Genomic DNA, 18625 nt, shown 5'->3' with positions numbered 1-18625 from the left:
CAGTCTGAAGAAAGAAAAAGTGCATCTTATACTTCAAAAAATACAGTAATGTGTCCCAATTCAAAGCTACATATAATCTCCATTCACTCTGCATGCTAGTCTGCATCTCACTGGCTGACTAGCTCTACTATTAAAAAAGCAAAAGGGACACCAAACCTTTCATCAAATGGTTTTAGATAAGGTGAGCAAATAAAAAATATGGCTTATTTATGGTGGTACTGTACAACTGTAAAGGGATATGGTTTGTCCAGTATGGGGCCCAGAAATTTCTGAAGGAGGCCCTGGCAGTGCAGCTCAATGACAGCAGCACTTGGTAATTATTCTCAGCGCACGCTATGCAGTCATAGCGTGCTCTGCTAAAATAAGCTCTACTTTGATAGTTTAGCGAGCGATCCATTAAACTTAACCAGCGCTCCACTGACCCCGCCCAGAGCCCCGGCGGTTTCAGTGGCTTCAAAGGACGATTCTCCTGCACTTTGATTGGCCCAGTAGGCTGCCTGTCACTTGACAGGGGGGACCCCTGATGATGGCGGAACATCAAAACCGGTCGGAATACGGAGAGTGGGAACTTCTCTGATTGAGTAACACTGTGTTGTGTATTCAAGGCGTTATTATGCATGTGGGTCCCTGTGGTTTTCAGGACCCAGAATGTGAGTATCTGTTTGCTTGTTTTATTGAGGGTTTTGGAATAAATTGTTTTAATTTTGCACCACAAAAATGATTGCCATATCAATTATGTGTGGTTGTGGACATCCCTTGTCTGTCTGTTGAGCATGTAGATGACTGCATGCTTAAAGTGAACCAGAGACGATGCACCCTCATGTATTTTACCATATACAGTGGTTTGCAAAAGTATTCGGCCACCTTGAAGTTTTCCACATTTTGTCATATTACTGCCACAAACCTGAATCCATTTTACTGGAATTCCACGTGAAAGAACAATACAAAGTGGTGTACACGTGAGAAGTAGGACGAAAATCATACATGATTCCAAACATTTAAAAAAAAATAACTGCAGAGTGGGGTGTGCGTAATTATTCAGCTTCCTGAGTCAATACTTTGTAGAACCACCTTTTGCTGCAATTACAGCTGCCAGTCTTTTAGGGTATGTCTCTACCAGCTTTGCACATCTAGAGACTGAAATCCTTGCCCATTCTTCTTTGCAAAACAGCTCCAGCTCAGTCAGATTAGATGGACAGCGTTTGTGAACAGCAGTTTTCAGATCTTGCCACAGATTCTTCATTGGATTTAGATCTGGACTTTGACTGGGCCATTCTAACACATGGATATGTTTTGTTTTAAACCATTCCATTGTTGCCCTGGCTTTATGTTTAGGGTTGTTGTCCTGCTGGAAGGTGAACCTCCGCCCCAGTCTCAAGTCTTTTGCAGACTCCAAGAGGTTTTCTTCCAAGATTGCCCTGTGTTTGGCTCCATCCATCTTCCTATCAACTCTGACCAGCTTTCCTGTCCCTGCTGAAGAGAAGCACCCCCAGAGCATAATGCTGCCCCCACCGTATTTGACAGTGGGGATGGTGTGTTCAGAGTGATGTGCAGTGTTAGTTTACCGCCACACATAGCGTTTTGAATTTTGGCCAAAAAGTTCCATTTTGGCCTCATCTGACCAGAGCACCTTCTTCCACATGTTTGCTGTGTCCCCCACATAGCTTGTGGCAAACTGCAAACGGGACTTCTTATACTTTTCGGTTAACAATGGCTTTCTTCTTGCCACTCTTCCATAAAGGCCAACTTTGTGCAGTGCACGACTAATAGTTGTCCTATGGACAGATTCCCCCACCTGAGCTGTAGATCTCTGCAGCTTGTCCGGAGTCCCCATGGGCCTCTTGACTGCATTTCTGATCAGCGCTCTCCTTGTTCGGCCTGTGAGTTTAGGTGGACGGCCTTGTCTTGATAGGTTTACAGTTGTGCCATACTCCTTCCATTTCTGAATGATCCCTTGAACAGTGCTCCGTGGGATGTTCTTTGGAAATCTTTTTGTAGCCTAAGGCTGCTTTACATTTCTCAATAACTTTATCCCTGACCTGTCTGGTGTGTCTTTAGACTTCATGGTGTTGTTGCTCCCAATATTCTTTTAGACAACCTCTGAGGCCGGCACAGAGCAGCTGTATTTGTACTGACATTAGATTACACACAGGTGCACTCTATTTAGTCATTAGCACTCATTAGGCAATGTCTATGGGCAACTGACTGCACTCAGACCAAAGGGGACTGAATAATTACGTACACCCCACTTTGCAGTTATTTATGTGTAAAAAATGTTTGGAATCATGTATGATTTTCATTCCACTTCTCACGTGTACAGCACTTTGTATTGGTCTTTCACTCGGAATTCCAATAAAATTGATTCATGTTCTTGGCAGTAATATGACAAAATGTGGAAAACTTCAAGGGGGCTGAATACTTTTGCAAACCACTGTATACCAGTAGGAACATTTGAGAAAATACCTACCCTGCTCTGTGTTACATCCTTCACTGCTCAGCCTGTTTGTTATCAGCCCTGATAAAATCCCCGACTGAGCATTCAGTCTGGCTTTGCTCAGGAATCATTATAGCTGAGTCTGTCTTCTCTGATGTCTTTTCAAGCCCAAGCCTACCCCCTTCTTGCTCTGCTATAATGATTCTTGAGCAAAGCCAGACTGAATGCTCAGTCAGGGATTTTATCAGGGCTGGTAACAGGCTGAGCAGTGAAGGATGTAACAGAGAGCAGGGTAGGAGTTTTCTCAAATGTTCCCACTAATATATATGGTAAAATACATTAGGGTGCTTTGTCTCTGGTTAACTTTAAAGTGCCAGGAGCGCCGAGATTGTGACATACTGCTACTTTCACCTATTGCTGTGGAATAGGATCTCTGGCTGCTGATCAGCACTGTCTTTCTGCTATTGAAGAGGAAGGCTTGTACATTTGTATTACTATAGATCCACTATCTCCACTGCAGTAGGCGGAATGCATCGTTACACGGTACACAATAATTCTGGACACTAGACTTGGGAACAAGGGTTCTGTGCCTTGGTCAGTAGCAGAGCATCTGCTGTGACCATGCATGACAGGAATCCAATGCTATGTGAACCAAGCCTTAAAGTACATACACACACATCTGATTTTTTTGACCAACTGTCGTTCAAACCAGTTGTTTGAATGACAAGTCGGGCGTCCTTTGTTATTGCCAGGGTGATAGGGAGCAGATGCGGTACCGGATGTGATGTGGCGGTGTGTACGACAGATTGCGCTTCGCCTCTATTAGCTGATCACAATCTGACGTTGCCTCACTTGCCAACACGCCCCCCTTGCCTCCTCTCTGCATACGGTGGGCGGCGAGTTGAGAGAGTCTGGTGACTACTCCTTGCCGATAGCAATTTCCTGCACTCGAGACATGTAAATAATTTTTCCTTGTTCCTATTCAGCGATTCAGGTCAGTTTTCTTAAATAGATTGATGGTTATATCCACCTATCATTTTGCATGTCAACATTGTGGGTGTTTATGCATTACCAATGTAACGACTTTTTGATTGATTATCCGCTCAGGGGGCCGAGTCTGGGACATTTGGATGGCTATTTATTTTGTATTTTGCACTTTGTTGGTGTATATGTCTTTCTGCCCTATGCCTTGATAAACGGGACCCTGAGTGGCCACGAAACGATCGTCGTCCTTGCAGGTCAGACATAATTGCATGTGTATCTGATGGGACGATAAATCCTTGCAAGTTTCTCCTGCAGGTCTGTGTGCGGACTCCTCTTTTGAATAACTTCTTATCTAGCCAAATCATCCTAGTTGTGGAACCGCCACCTACTGACTGGCTGAGATGAACTGCGATTCTTACATTTTTTAGGAACATCTTTACACTAGCTTAAATAAGAAAGAAGTTCACTTCAGCACCACAGCTTTTTTTTGTACAGTATGTCCTGTCTTTTATGTCCTTGTCTTCATGATGGTTTGTGTGTGTTTTGGATGTGCAATGAAGTTCTCAGGTGTTCTTGTACATCAAATGTACATGCCAATCCTTTGGTTCCAACTTCACAGCCACTCAGAGAAGCACTTTTATGCACACTAATACGAGCTGTGCACAGTATCCATGGAAAAATGTGCTTTCCGTGCTGAGAATAATTTGTAATCACATAGGGACACTGCACTGCAAGAAAGCTGCAACTGGCAAAGGTTCAAAGCTAATCTGACAGCATAGGCTGCTGTGAGGAAAACTTGCTGAGTGCTATAGCTCTAAGGAAAGTCACACAGTCAGCTGAGTAGTAATGGGATGACAGGGGACGGAACCATTACTTCTGAAACCAGAAGCGGGTCAGTTTAAGCATGTCATGTGCAACTTACTAATCTAAACTATCTTGGCAACTGCTGCTGTTATGACAGTAATAAGTGAATCTTTAGTATGTAGCAAGCATACTCTAAAGGTAGCCATACACTTATGGATTTTCCCATCGATATCCAGCTGATTCCATCACTCTGATTGAATCTGCTAGGAATTGAGTCTGTGGCCAGTCTGGCAGATTGATTTCGGCTGAAAATCAGACAATCAAATGAGTCAATAGCAGCAGATGGAAGATCTCAATAAGTGGCTTTTAATCAATACCAGTTGCCTGGCAGCCCTGCTGGTCTACCTGACTGCAGTAGTGTTTGAATCACATCAGAAACAAGCCTGCAGTTAATCTTGTCAGATCTGACAAAAATGTCAGAAACGCCTGATCTGCTGCATGCTTGTTCGGGGTCTATGGCAGAGGCAGAGGATCAGCAGGATAGCCAGTCAACTGGTATTGTTTACAAGGAAATAAATATGGCAGTCTCCATATACTCCTTACTACAGTTGTCCTTTAAAGTGGGATTATACACTGAAAACTTAAATTTCAGTTACTACTCTTAGGTACATAAAAGAAAATTTAAAAGCATTCCCAAGCATTAACTGTGTATAAAAACATTTGTTTTAACTGCAGAGAACAGTACAGGCTTTCTTAATTCTGGCTAATTGGCAAATGTAACCCTTGCCAGAAAGAATCTCTCTGCCTGTGTCTTCACTCTGCCCCCACCTCTCCTTTTCTGCTGAAGTGGTGATGTGTTTATTCAGCAGAAGGAGGGTGCAGAATTGAGACACAGAGTGTCTCCTGGATGACAATTATTACATTTTCTGATTAGCCAAAGGTAAGCAAGCCTGTACTGATCTCTGCAGTGAAAGTAAATGTTTTTACACACAGGGAAAGTGTAGGAATGCTTTCAATTGTTCTTTTATGTACCTTGGAGTAGTTACTGAAATGTTCGTTTTGGGAATATAATCACAATTCAAAGATTAACTGTTAGGCATAATATAAAAAAAATTAATTCTCTATTTTTATCTGGTAAACAAATAATAAGGATGCTAACCAGGCAATCCAAAAGTTAAAAGTCACTCAATATTTTTCTCAATAGAATATCATTTACCAGGGTCCCCTGGTTCTTATTTGGTACATCTGTCGCAAAAGAGAAAATACAGTGCATGCTGTTTTTTTTTTTCTTCTTTACCTTCCTTCCCTTTTCCCCTCAGACATACAGTGGTGTGAAAAACTATTTGCCCCCTTCCTGATTTCTTATTCTTTTGCATGTTTGTCACACTTCAATGTTTCTGCTCATCAAAAAACGTTAACTATTAGTCAAAGATAGCATAATTGAACACAAAATGCAGTTTTAAATGATGTTTTTTATTATTTAGTGAGAAAAAAAACTCAAAACCTACATGACCCTGTGTGAAAAAGAAATTGCCCCCTGAACCTAATAACTGGTTGGGCCACCCTTAGCAGCAATAACTGCAATCAAGCATTTGTGATAACTTGCAACAAGTCTTTTACAGCGCTCTGGAGGAATTTTGGCCCACTCATCTTTGCAGAATTGTTGTAATTTAGCTTTATTTGAGGGTTCTCTAGCATGAACCGCCTTTTTAAGGCCATGCCACAACATCTCAATAGGATTCAGGTCAGGACTTTGACTAGGCCTCTCCAAAGTCTTCATTTTGTTTTTCTTCAGCCATTCAGAGGTGAATTTGCTAGTGTGTTTTGGGTCATTGTCTTGTTGCAGCACCCAAGATCGCTTCAGCTTGAGTTGACGAACAGATGGCCGGACATTCTCAGTAGGATTCATGGTTCCATCTATCACAGCATGCCTTCCAGGTCCTGAAGCAGCAAAACAACCCCAGACCATCACACTACCACCACCATATTTTACTGTTGGTATGATGTTCTTCTGCTGAAATGCTGTGTTACTTCTACGCCAGATGTAACGAGACACGCACCTTCCAAAAAGTTCAACTTTTGTCTCGTCGGTCCACAAGGTATTTTCCCAAAAGTCTTGGCAATCATTGAGATGTTTTTTTTAGCAAAATTGAGACGAGCCTTAATGTTCTTTTTGCTTAAAAGTGGTTTGCGCCTTGGATATCTTCCATGCAGGCAGTTTTTGCCCAGTCTCTTTCTTATGGTGGAGTCGTGAACACTGACCTTAATTGAGGAAAGTGAGGCCTGCAGTTCTTTAGATGTTGTCCTGGGGTCTTTTGTGGCCTCTCGGATGAGTTTTCTCTGCGCTCTTGGGGTAATTTTGGTCGGCCGGCCACTCCTGGGAAGGTTCATCACTGTTCCATGTGTTTGCCATTTGTGGATAATGGCTCTCACTGTGGTTCGCTGGAGTCCCAAAGCTTTAGAAATGGCTTTGTAACCTTTACCAGACTGATAGATTTCAATTACAGTACTTTTGTTCTCATTTGTTCCTGAATTTCTTTGGATCTTGGCATGATGTCTAGCTTTTGAGGTGCTTTTGGTCTACTTCTCTGTGTCAGATAGCTCCTATTTAAGTGATTTCTTGATTGAAACAGGTGTGGCAGTAATCAGGCCTGGGGGTGACTACAGAAATTGAACTCAGGTGTAATAAACTACCTTTAAGTTATTTTTTAACAAGGGGGGGCAATCACTTTTCCACACAGGGCCATGTAGATTTGGAGTTTTTTTTTTCTCACTAATAATAAAAACCATCATTTAAAACTGCATTTTGTGTTCAATTAGGTTATCTTTGACTAATAGTTGACGGTTTTTGATGAGCAGAAACATTTAAGTGTGACAAACATGCAAAAGAATAAGAAATCAGGAAGGGGGCAAATCGTTTTTCACACCACTGTAACTAATGCTACCTGATTGGCTGAGTTATCAGGAAAAATAGTGAAAATGAGCTTTACTCATCTGGGGCTTTCTCCAGCTCCTTGCGGACATCTGTCCCACGTCGACCACTCCGCTCCCTGCTGCTGTCCCGGTCTCCGTGCTTGGTATTCCAAGCTCCTTTTGACTATTTTTCCTGATGACTCCTTTAACTCCCTTTCTCCCCTCCCACACCTCTGTTCCTCTCTGATTGGCCAATATTTCTTTTGCTGAGAAGCTGACTCAGCTGAAATTCGCTTCATACAACTAAACCAGGTCTGCAAAGTCACACAATGATTTGTGACTATGCACTTCTTACTGCAGAGCTAGTTGTCTGAAGACTGGGAGGAGGGTGAGCAAACTAAATCAGAAAGAAAAACGAAAACAGAGTAAGGGAAGAAATGACAACATGATTGGCTTCAGACACAGGGATTCCAAAATGGAAACTGACAGAAACAGAATTCTCTTTATTTACTATATAAAACCCACTGAAATCAAAATGTGGACAGTGCAATACATATGTTATGTAAGTAGAGCAAGTATTTATCTACTAATATATGTGGGTTTTTTTTTCTGAGATAGTATAGCTGACAGCTCCTAAGTAATGCACATTTCTCTTTGTTTTGCTGACAGAATAGGCAGGTTTCTACTAAATCCTTTCTTACTGCAGCAATATAAAAGGGAACGTGCAATGCCACCATAGGCTGGATGTTTCCTGTGAGTGCTCTACAGTCACTTGAATCACAAGACCTGTGCAACTTAGGCAGCTACAAGCCTGCTCTGAAACCCAAAGAATGTCAGTACCGACAATCTGGAATACATGCCAGGTCATTATAAGATAGGGCAGTGGAAGAAGAAGCAAGAAAAGAGTCCATTGAGGAAGAAGTCTGTGCAAGGTTAAAGTTGTGTCTCATTGCTATATATATGCAGGCAAGTACATTTTCTTCCAGAAGTCTGCATAACTATACAGATATGCACAATATCTTGACTGCAAATTCTGTTTCCTTCTGTAAACAAGATTTAAAACCTTAACTGCAAAACTATGTAGGACAGACTTTGAGGTAACGGGCTACATCTCTGCGTTATGACCCTGACTGACGTAAATGGCTGCTGCTCATTCTAGCAGCTTGGAGAAAACAGGTACACAGTATTGTGAGGAAATAATAGATGCACACTTCCAAAAGGATGCTTATTCTTCGCCTGGAGGAGTCAATTTAGTAGCACAGCCAACAACAAGTGCTCAAAGTGATTTGTGATAACCTCACCCTCTGCAGCTCCCATTTCTCTATGAGTGCCTCCACTTCACCTCCAAGCACGACAGTGTTGGTGTCATCTAGAAGCAAGCATCCATTTTTCACTTCAACAGTTCCTAATAGCTTTACTTTGGTGCCAGGTGGAGTGTTCAAGCTAAAAGGAAAGGAGAGATGTAAAACACAATTAGTATGTTAGATTTCCAAAGGTTCGGCCAAGAATTACAATAATCAATTATAATTTACTTTGAAAAGCAAAGCACAAATGAGAGACTGTTTATGAAAACAGAGGCACGTGGCTCTCTGTACGCAGCAATTTCTCAATTAGCAAACTGGGCAGAATCATTTAAGTTTTCCTTTGCAATGTGCCTGGAAAGGTATCAGAATCAATCACAAAGGTCAATGAAATTATTTGATGAGAACATATGGTGAAACCTCCACCGCATACAAGCAGAGTGCTGAGTGGAAAAAAATGAACAAATAGCTCTGACACATCCAGTGATGCTAGACATTGCCAACAATAAAATACAGAACTGAATAATACTGCAAAAGCAACAGAGGTCTAGGGCAGTTACAAAACACTGTGTGAATGGTAAAAATCATACAACTGAATGTTGAACCACTGCTTTTAGGACAAAGCTTTTTTTTAAATATAAAAGCAGAAATAAAAGAGTCTTTGTGTAAACCGAGACGAGAGTGCAGTGTAAAATGTGTTACAAACGGTTTAAAATGGAGGGGGGAGTGGGGATTATCAAACAAGAACATTCATTTATTTCTTACTCCTAAAAAGTTTTTAGGAGTAAGAAATAAACAACTGTTCTTATTTGATACCTATTGTTTTGTAAGCCATCTCAGTCTCTACCCCCCCCCCCCCCCCCAGGTGGATGGGTGTTCCCTCGCCCTTTTTCTACATCTACAGAGAGTGACTTCTTAAGCTGGCCACGAACGGTCCAATTTCTAGCGAAAAATCATTTGAGCGATCAGAAATTCTGATCGGATTGGTTGTAAATAATCTCCATTGGTGGACACAATCGATTACGAACGAGTGAAAAAAATGTCGCCCGAATGAATTTTCGTCGAACGAAAATTTGAATTTTCTTGGTGGTCGTGATAGATAGGAAGCAATGATTGGTTAGTTGATGGTGTAGTGAACGATTTTTCGTCCGATCAGAATTTCTGATCGCTCGAACGATTTTTCACTAGAAATTGGACCGTTAGTGGCCAGCTTTAGCCTGAGTGAGGACAGGTCATTTTCCCTGTTTGTTCATCCAGTGGTTGCCTTCGAGGTAACCCATCTTTGAGAGTAGTTCACTTACTATTACTCTTTGTTCCTATACTAAACATACTACACTATATTGGGCTTTCGATTGTCTTCCCTTTTGTTTCTACCAGAAATAAGAGAGGCAACCAGATTATAACCACACAATAAAAAAACATGAGAAACTGATAAGGAGATACAGTCACTGCCTGTTTAGATTATTTTTGTCCTGTGTTCAAAGGAAGCAATTTTATCTTTCTTCTGCAAACATTGAACCGATGAGGCATTTTTATGTGACAAAAGGCGAGCACACACACACAGACTGCCACAAATGTGGCAAAGCAATTTCCCTCCTTGATGTGCCAGTAAAAGTCAATATTATGACCCATGTGATAGGTTTGTGCAATAGACTTCTGGCCAATTCAGTCACTCTCCCCCCCCCCCCCCCCAAAAAAAAAAAACACAGAAAATTTGATGTGTATACAGTTCGATTTAAAGAAAGAGTGTGTGTGTGTGTGTGTGTGTGTGTGTGTTTTGAAACCCCTCCCACAGCGTCCTGACAGTTTACAGTCTGTGAACCTTGTTGCATTGTGGGACATAATGGCTTTTTCCAAATGCCAAGCAAGCAGCATATCCCTTTATACATAGAACACTCACAGAAATCACCTAGCAGAACAAAAGATGCCACAACGAGTGATACATTTCAGAACATAAATCAGTAAAAAGAAAGATTTTACAATGGGCACTAAATAATAAATAAATATTGTAAAACGTAACACATTTTATTCATTATGTTATTTTCACTACAGTTCCTCTTTAAGCTATGTACACACAGATATTCATTAACTTGCTGTCAGTTGGAATGATCATTATTTAACATGTGAGTAGAGGTGCCGCCCCCCCCCCCCCCTTCAATACCTACTTATTATGTCTTTAGTATCCATCCTCTATAGTATAAAACATGCTGCTAAACAGTTTGTACAAACAAATTCCCAGAAAGGCACCTATGGAATGTGTTTGCATATCAAAGGAAATAACTTGGATAACAAGGTGAGATCACTGTACAGAGAAAGACTAAAGGCGCGTACACAGGCCGGACTTTTTAAAACTACGGGTCGTAAGACCTACTCGCGGGGCGGTCGTTCTGACGACAGTTGCACGTGAGTACAAGCTGTCGTCAGACTGATCAGACGGATTTTGACTGATCCAGTCTTGCCATGCTGCTGTCCATAATTATCACAATACAGGTAAGATGGAAACGCCTATCTAGATCAAAAACATGCAGCAGTAGTCACCTACAAGAATGAAGTAATAAAAATGCACAGGGGTAATAAAATATTGTTCGGTACCACAATAAGGCTACAGTTACCTGCATATAAGTACTCTCAGATTACAGCACCTTACTGGATCACCAATTCACTATCTCGTGTTAGTAGTTAGCAGTTCACTTTACCTGACACAACTAATCATCTGGTATGGATACGTACTAGAATGTATTTACTTTAACTCAATGTTTATTGATAGCAAGTTACACCGTGTCTTACAGCATTTATATAACACATCAACAATATGGAATACATTCAATGTGTTTAACCACAATTCCACATAATCCTCAAAGCCCCGATTAACGTGTTTGTTCACAGTCAGCACCCCTTGAAGTAAACATAGTTACATAGTTATTTTGGTTGAAAAAAGACATACGTCTATCGAGTTCAACCAAAAAACAAAGTACAACTCCAGCCTGCTCCCTCACATATCCCTGTGAAGGCGAAAAAAACCCTTACAAGGCATGGTCCAATTAGCCCCAAAAGGGAAAAAATTCCTTCCCGACTCCAGATGGCAATCAGATAAAATCCCTGGATCAACATCATTAGGCATTACCTTGTAATTGTAGCCATGAATGTCTTTCAACGCAAGGAAAGCATCTAAGCCCCCTTTAAATGCAGGTATAAAGTTTGCCATAACGACTTCCTGTGGCAATGCATTCCACATCTTAATCACTCTTACTGTAAAGAACCCTTTCCTAAATAAAATGGCTAAAACGTTTTTCCTCCATACGCAGATCATGTCCTCTAGTCCTTTGAGAAGGCCTAGGGACAAAAAGCTCATCCGCCAAGCTATTATATTGCCCTCTGATGTATTTATACATGTTAATTAGATCCCCTCTAAGGCGTCTTTTCTCTAGACTAAATAAACCCAGTTTATCTAACCTTTTTTGGTAAGCGAGACCTTTCATCCCACGTATCAATTTTGTTGCTCGTCTCTGCACCTGTTCTAAAACTGCAATATCTTTTTTGTAATGTGGTGCCCAGAACTGAATTCCAGATTCCAGATGTGGCCTTACTAGAGAGTTAAACAGGGGCAATATTATGCTAGCATCTCGAGTTTTTATTTCCCTTTTATTGCATCCCAAAATTTTGTTTGCTTTAGCTGCAGCGGCTTGGCATTGAGTACGATTATTTAACTTGTTGTCGATTTAACTCCTAAGTCCTTCTCCAAGTTTGATGTCCCCAACTGTATCCCATTTATTTTGTATGGTGCTAGACCATTGGTACGACCAAAATGCATGACTTTACATTTTTCAACATTGAATTTCATCTGCCATTTATTAAACAGCTAATGTAATGCTATGGGTGATTTTTAGAAAATCACATCCAAGTGGGATCACACACATAGCATTACATGAGCAAGAGCTTTTCAAATCACAAAGCGCTTAGAAACCAATAAAAATGCCTGCAAAATTACAAACCAATCCTCATTAGCTGGGAATGGAAACTCTCTACACCATTTGTCAAAAACTGACTTAGTTTATGAAACCACTGACTCCAGGTATCCAAAATTGCTTCAACTCAGGCTCCTTAGTCTTATACTTTGTCTTATACTTCCCAGGGCTGCGGAGTTGGTACAAAATTCACCCAACTGCTCAGTTTATAAAACCACTGACTCCGTGTACCAAAAAATTGATCCGACTCCTGAACTCTGACTCCACAGCTCTGTTTGTAAGTATGGGACCTCTTGTACTTAAAATGGATCTTACATTTTACCATTAATGTTAGCCATTGCTAGTGCAATTATATTCACAAGACTCTTTTAATAACACCACCATCCTCAAATTAGTTGTTATTTTATAATTTTGGACTACATGCAAAGCTTGCTTGTATTTTGGATTTACTAAAAAGATATTGCAAAACAATATTGTTTTTAAATCTCTTTTCCAATGTTTGTTGCAGCATGTGTATGTGATCCAAAGTTGATCGGGCCACGAGGAAGGGACATTGATGATAGTCTCTAATCATATAGTGTACTTTGCTAATCTATTAACAGACTGAGGAACCATTTATGAACAGTATTCATTAACCCATTAGGAGCGCTTAATAGCGTTATCTCGCTTGAGCTAAGTGCACTACTTTTGACCTCGGTCGGCAAAACTTGTTGTGCTGTAATGATCTTGGAAAGCTTTAAAGTGAACTAGAAATAAAGCACCCTCATGTATTTTACCATATATATCAGTGGGAACATTAGAGAAAACCCCTACTCTGCTCTCTGTTTTATCTTTCACTGCTCAGCTTGCTTCTTATCAGCCCTGATAAAATCCCTGACTGAGCATTCAGTCTGGCTTTGCTCAGGAATCATTACAGCCGAGTCATTACAGCAGAGCCACAAGGGGGAAGGCTTGGGCTTGAAAAGACATCTGAGAAGACAGACTCAGCTATAATGACTCATGCTCAGTCGGAGATTCTTATCAGGGCATTTAATAAGCAAGCTGAGCATTGAAAAATAAAACAGAGAGAGGGGTAGGTGTTTACTGTCATGTTCCTATTTATATATATATATATATATATATATATATATATATATATATATATATATATATATATATATATATATATATATATATATATATATATATATATATATATATATACACACACACACACACACACACATAATTGATTTGGGGCTTGGGCATGTGACGTTTGTCTATGCTCATTTGTCTATGCCAGGCTTTCTCAACCAGGGTTCTCAGGAACCCCAGGGTTCCTTGAGGACTCTGCAGGGGTTCCTTGGCATTTTCCCCCATTGTGGTGGAAGTATAATAGAGCTCACTATAATAGGTGGTACTGTAACAAGAAGCGCTAAACTGGGGGCTCAGGAGACAGTATAATGAGTGGCAGTGTAATAGGGAGTAGTGAAATAAACAGCCACACATACTTTTAAAGACCATGCCTCCTGCAAAATAAATGCAGGAGTTCCTCGAGATCAAAAAATTGTTTACAGGGGTTCCTTGCGATCCAAAAGTTATTTGCAGGGTTCCTCCAGGGTAAAAAGGTTGAGAAAGGCTGGTCTATGCTCACTAGGGGTCGACACCAAATAAATAAATACACTATGATATAAGGTAGGAATTATCGATTGATTGACCAGTAAAAGACTGATACATAGGGATGGAGCACTGGTACACGTCACAAGCTCAATAGACTGTATTCATGTTATACAATTTCTAATGTTAAGGTGTAGTGAGATATATATGGTTAATTATAGGATGTCACAATCTAGTGGGTCACGGGATGTACATAACAACAGCATTAGCTAATAAATACAAGCAATATATCACTGGGAGGAGTGTGGGTCCGAATGGGCGCTTTGAGGGAGGTTCTTCTTTTTAAATTCCTTTTAATTTCCAATTTTATTAATTCTAATCTTAATTTTATCTTTATTACTATTGCGAACTGGGCAATTAGGCAAGCATTGTGATAGGTCTCTTTAAGGGCCGGTTCACATCACAAATGCGGATGGCCATGCGTGCGGAACGCGTGCGGACTACAACGCGTACGAACGCACGCCATCCGCATTTGTGTGCGTTGCGTGGCTGATCCCATCACTGAAAAGTGAATGGGACAGCCAGGCGTTTTTGTAAAAGCTGCGTGCAGCATGCGTTCCCGGACCGCACAGGTCCGGAACGCATGCAGTGTGAACATCAGACAGTGCACTCTATGCACTGTCTGATGTTGTGCGTGTCGGCCTCCCGCACGCGTTTCCAAAACGCGGCTGGAAACGCGTGCAGTCTGAACGGGCCCTTAGAGAGACGTACGAGCTTCTGGTGGGCGTGTATAGTAATCCAAAATAACACTGCCCAAGGATATAGGTTAATAACCTTTCAAGTTTCTCCCTTCTTTTGTCTAAATAATTGTTCTCATTATGTTTATTTAATGTGTTTAGTATGATCAGTAAGAGGTCAACCTATTACATCACGGCGCTCGTAGTGGAGTCGCCTTGTGAAGAAAGTAATTTGCATAGCTGAGTGTGTAAAGCGTCTCCCTGCCAATGCCAGGCCAAGCCCCTGATGAGTCATACGTGACGAAACCGGTAGGGAGTGGCCTCAGGCGCGGCGGCAGCAGAGACGCGGATGACTAACAGCGGATGAGGACGTCTATTTTGATATGCGCATATCTTTTTTATCTATGTGAGTGCAATTTTATCTTTTTATGATTAATATTAAACGGAATTGCGCTATGGAGGCTTCTAGCTTGAGTTTTTAAGGAGGAAGTACCTGGTCTAAGTGAGAGTTCTTGTATAAAGCGACAGCACAAGCGAAAAAGCTGGTCTTCATAGGGTCAGCCTGGATATCTGGTGAGCGCTTAAGTGTTTACTTTTGCTTGACACGGGCTGCATGTGGTTGCACTAATACGGAGGCAGTCAATATACTTTCAGGGCTCTCACTGGTGGAGGAAGTGTTCATGACAGCTGCGTTCAAACTGTATTACGCTATGTGCTTTCCGTTCTTCTGAGTTGCATACAGGGGGAAGCCTGCCGGGAAAGCTGACACCTGCATATGAGCGATCTTGCTGATATATCTGTTATCAGCCCTTGGACATTGGTGAGAGTATAATCGTTAAACTGTGGTATTCATATTCGTGGAACTTTTGGAAGTATAAAATCCTGATTCTGTGACACACTGGAGGAGGGAGTTGGACTATAACTAGCAGGATTACAACTAGCAGCACTTCTGGACTTTATGTCAGAGATATAGAGATTAGTATTGCATGTGCTGTATCTATCTATGGGTATTTTCGCTAGATAATTGCCATATACAGCTAGTTAGTATTTGTTACAGAGTGAGAGCACTGTACACATTTACATCCACTGCAATTAGAAAACCTCTGCTCTCAAAGACAAATGTTTCAAAGCGTTTAGAGTGATGTAGAAACCAACAGAATTGGACCCTTGAGCAGTGGAAAAATGTGATTTTCTCTGACGAATCATCAAGTGTACGTTTGGAGACAGCCGAAAGAAGCATTTCACCCAGACTGCCTTCTCCCAACCGTAAAACATGGCGGGTGTTCTGTGATGATCTGGAGTGCTATTTCTTGGAAATCCTCAGGGCCAATGATTTCCCTTCATGGAAGAATTAACAGCCGAGACTATTTAGGAATTTTGGACGACCAAGTTCATCCAATGGTTCAAGAACTGTTTCCGGAGGGGAATGCCATCTTTCAAAATGATAATGCTCCAATCTATACAGCTAGAATCGTTAAAGAATGGCACAAGGAACATTCTAATGAAGTTGAGCATCTCATCTGGCCACCACAATCCCCAGACCTCAACATTATTGAGCAGTTATGGTCGTTTTTAGAGATTCAAGTAAGAAGTCGATTTCCGCCGCCATTATCTCTAAAAGAACTGGAGGGTGTTTTAACTGAAGAATGGGTAAAAATTCCTTTGAAAACTATTCACAATCTGTATGAATCAATACCTCGGAGCATTGAGGCTGTAATTGCCGCAAAAGGTGGAGCTACACTATATTAACATATATTTTGATGATTTTCAAGGTGTTTACATTATTTGGTCCAACCCCTGTATGGTAAAATACATGAGGGTGCTTCGTCTCTGGTACTTTAATCTCTCACTGCTAACATCAAATATAGAAACGGAAGGCAGTAATCCTCTATTATAGTCTCACAGTGCTCTCTAGTGACAAGTGGCCATAAATAGACATTACAACAATACTCATTAGAAGCTAGGAAATCTAACTAAGAAGAAATAAAAAAGTGTTAAAATAAACTGGTATGGAAAACTTGCAAGCCTCTAAATAAATTGACTGCTAAAGGGTTAAAGTATTCCTCTAATTGCAGCAATTTCCGTTTTCACCTGTATAATGCATTGGTGCTGATGTACCTTCCATCCACTTGTGATAAGCCTCAACTTTTTAAAAAAAACTTCCTTGTATTTTGCAGGAGGATGGACTCTTGATGCTTTTCCTTTCTTCTTTTATTGCGGCCAGAAGATTTCTTTCTCCTTTCTCCTGTCAGTATGCTTCGATATTGCTGGTTTCTCTTTGAAAACATTTCTGTCTTTATTATTTCCTTTCATTGCTTCTTTAAGCTTTGTTTTCATCATACCAATGGCTAGCACTAGATCTCTGCTTGTATCCTGTTATCTTCTTTCCCACACTTACTACTGCCTCGTTAACACTGAGCTGGCTTCTTCAATCTACACTTTTGATTCTGATTCTAGTCACTCATTTTTTCAGCCAGTTCCTTTGATATGTTTCTTGTAGAGCAGAAAGCTGATGTTTTCTACAATCCCACCCTTTGGATTTATTCCGCCTTGGATGTTGCATCTTAGCATTTAGCGGTCTCATCTCTACTCGTAGTAAGTATTGATCAGAGTCGCAGTTGGCAACCCAGCGTGCTCTGGCATTCTGTTTGGATGCTGCTCATCTCCGTGACACCAGCACTTGGTCAGTTTGGCTGCACACATTCTCCTTGGTAGTTTCCATTTTTCTAGGATTTTTTTTATGTTGAAAATATGTGGAGCTTTTAATTAAATCTTTTGAAATCAGCTTCATTGCAGATTTTTTCTTCATTTCTTTTTGTTTCTTTATGTAGTCCAAACTTGCCTGCTACAATCTTATACTGTGCTTCTCTTCTCATTTTACCATAGAGTTCACTGAAATGTACTAGCTAGATTATTATTACTGATTTATAAAGTGCCAACATATTCCATGGCACTGTACAAAGTAAGAAACAAACATGGGGTACACAATAATATACCAAATACAGAATTGGAACAACATACAGAACTGGTAATTAGTGACAAAAGTAACATGATGAATAAAAAAAGTGTAACAAATTCCAAGACACAAAAGGGTGAGAGAGCCCTGCCCTAGCACAAGCTTACAATCTAAAGTAATAGTGGGGAACAAGAGGTGGGGTGGAATACAATATTCATACCTAGAAGCAGTGTGGTTTTAGGTTATCTAGTAAGAGTACAACTTGGTCAAAGGGGGAATGGCCTAAGGTGGAGCACATATGCGCGTCAGAAAAAGGGAGTTTTGAGGGAGTGTTTAACCCCCTTGGCGGTATGAAACATTCCGCCAGGGGGCAGCGCAGCAGTTTTTTTTTTTTTTTTTAAATCATGTAGCGAGCCCAGGGCTCGCTACATGATAGCCGCTGCTCAGCGGCATCCCCCCGCCCGCTTCGATCGCCTTCGGCGATCTCCGATCAGGAGACGTCGGGACGTCATTGGGACTCCAGATCCACCCCTCGGCGCTGCCTGGCACTGATTGGCCAGGCAGCGCACGGGGTCTGGGGGGCCGTGCGCCGCAACGAATAGCGGCGATCGGGCACGCGGCGGCGGCGATCGGGGTGCTGGCGCAGCTAGCAAAGTGCTAGCTGCGTCCAGCAAAAAAAAAAATTATTTAAATCGGCCCAGCAGGGCCTGAGCGGCACCCTCCGGCGGCTTACCCCGTGTCACACACGGGGTTACCGCTAAGGAGGTTAAAGAAAATCTGAACTGAAAATAAAAAGTCAAAATAACCATACACAGGTCATACTTACCTCCCATGTAGTCTACTCCTCAATCTCTTTCTCCTGTCCCGCGTCCTGTTTGTTCACTGTGATCAAGGGAATTCTCTGTCCTCCATTTTGAAAATGGTCATTACCCCAT

The 18625-nt window shown here is 41.3% G+C and overlaps 1 protein-coding gene across 2 annotated transcripts in view; it reads right to left on the bottom strand.

Annotated features, from left to right (window-relative positions):
• Positions 1 to 18625, bottom strand: part of TDRD3 (tudor domain containing 3) — a 415364-nt gene that overhangs the window by 152340 nt on the left and 244399 nt on the right. For both annotated transcript variants that reach the window (XM_068267832.1, XM_068267833.1), the window contains exon 5: positions 8437 to 8578. In XM_068267832.1, coding sequence (XP_068123933.1) covers positions 8437 to 8578 — 142 coding nt within the window. The remainder of the gene's footprint in view (positions 1 to 8436; positions 8579 to 18625) is intronic.

This window comes from Hyperolius riggenbachi, chromosome 2, assembly GCF_040937935.1.
Source record: "Hyperolius riggenbachi isolate aHypRig1 chromosome 2, aHypRig1.pri, whole genome shotgun sequence".
In the NCBI taxonomy this organism is placed as follows: Eukaryota; Metazoa; Chordata; class Amphibia; order Anura; family Hyperoliidae; genus Hyperolius; species Hyperolius riggenbachi.
Note: the sequence above shows the minus strand (reverse complement) of the source record. Positions and strands in the feature narration are given on the sequence as shown.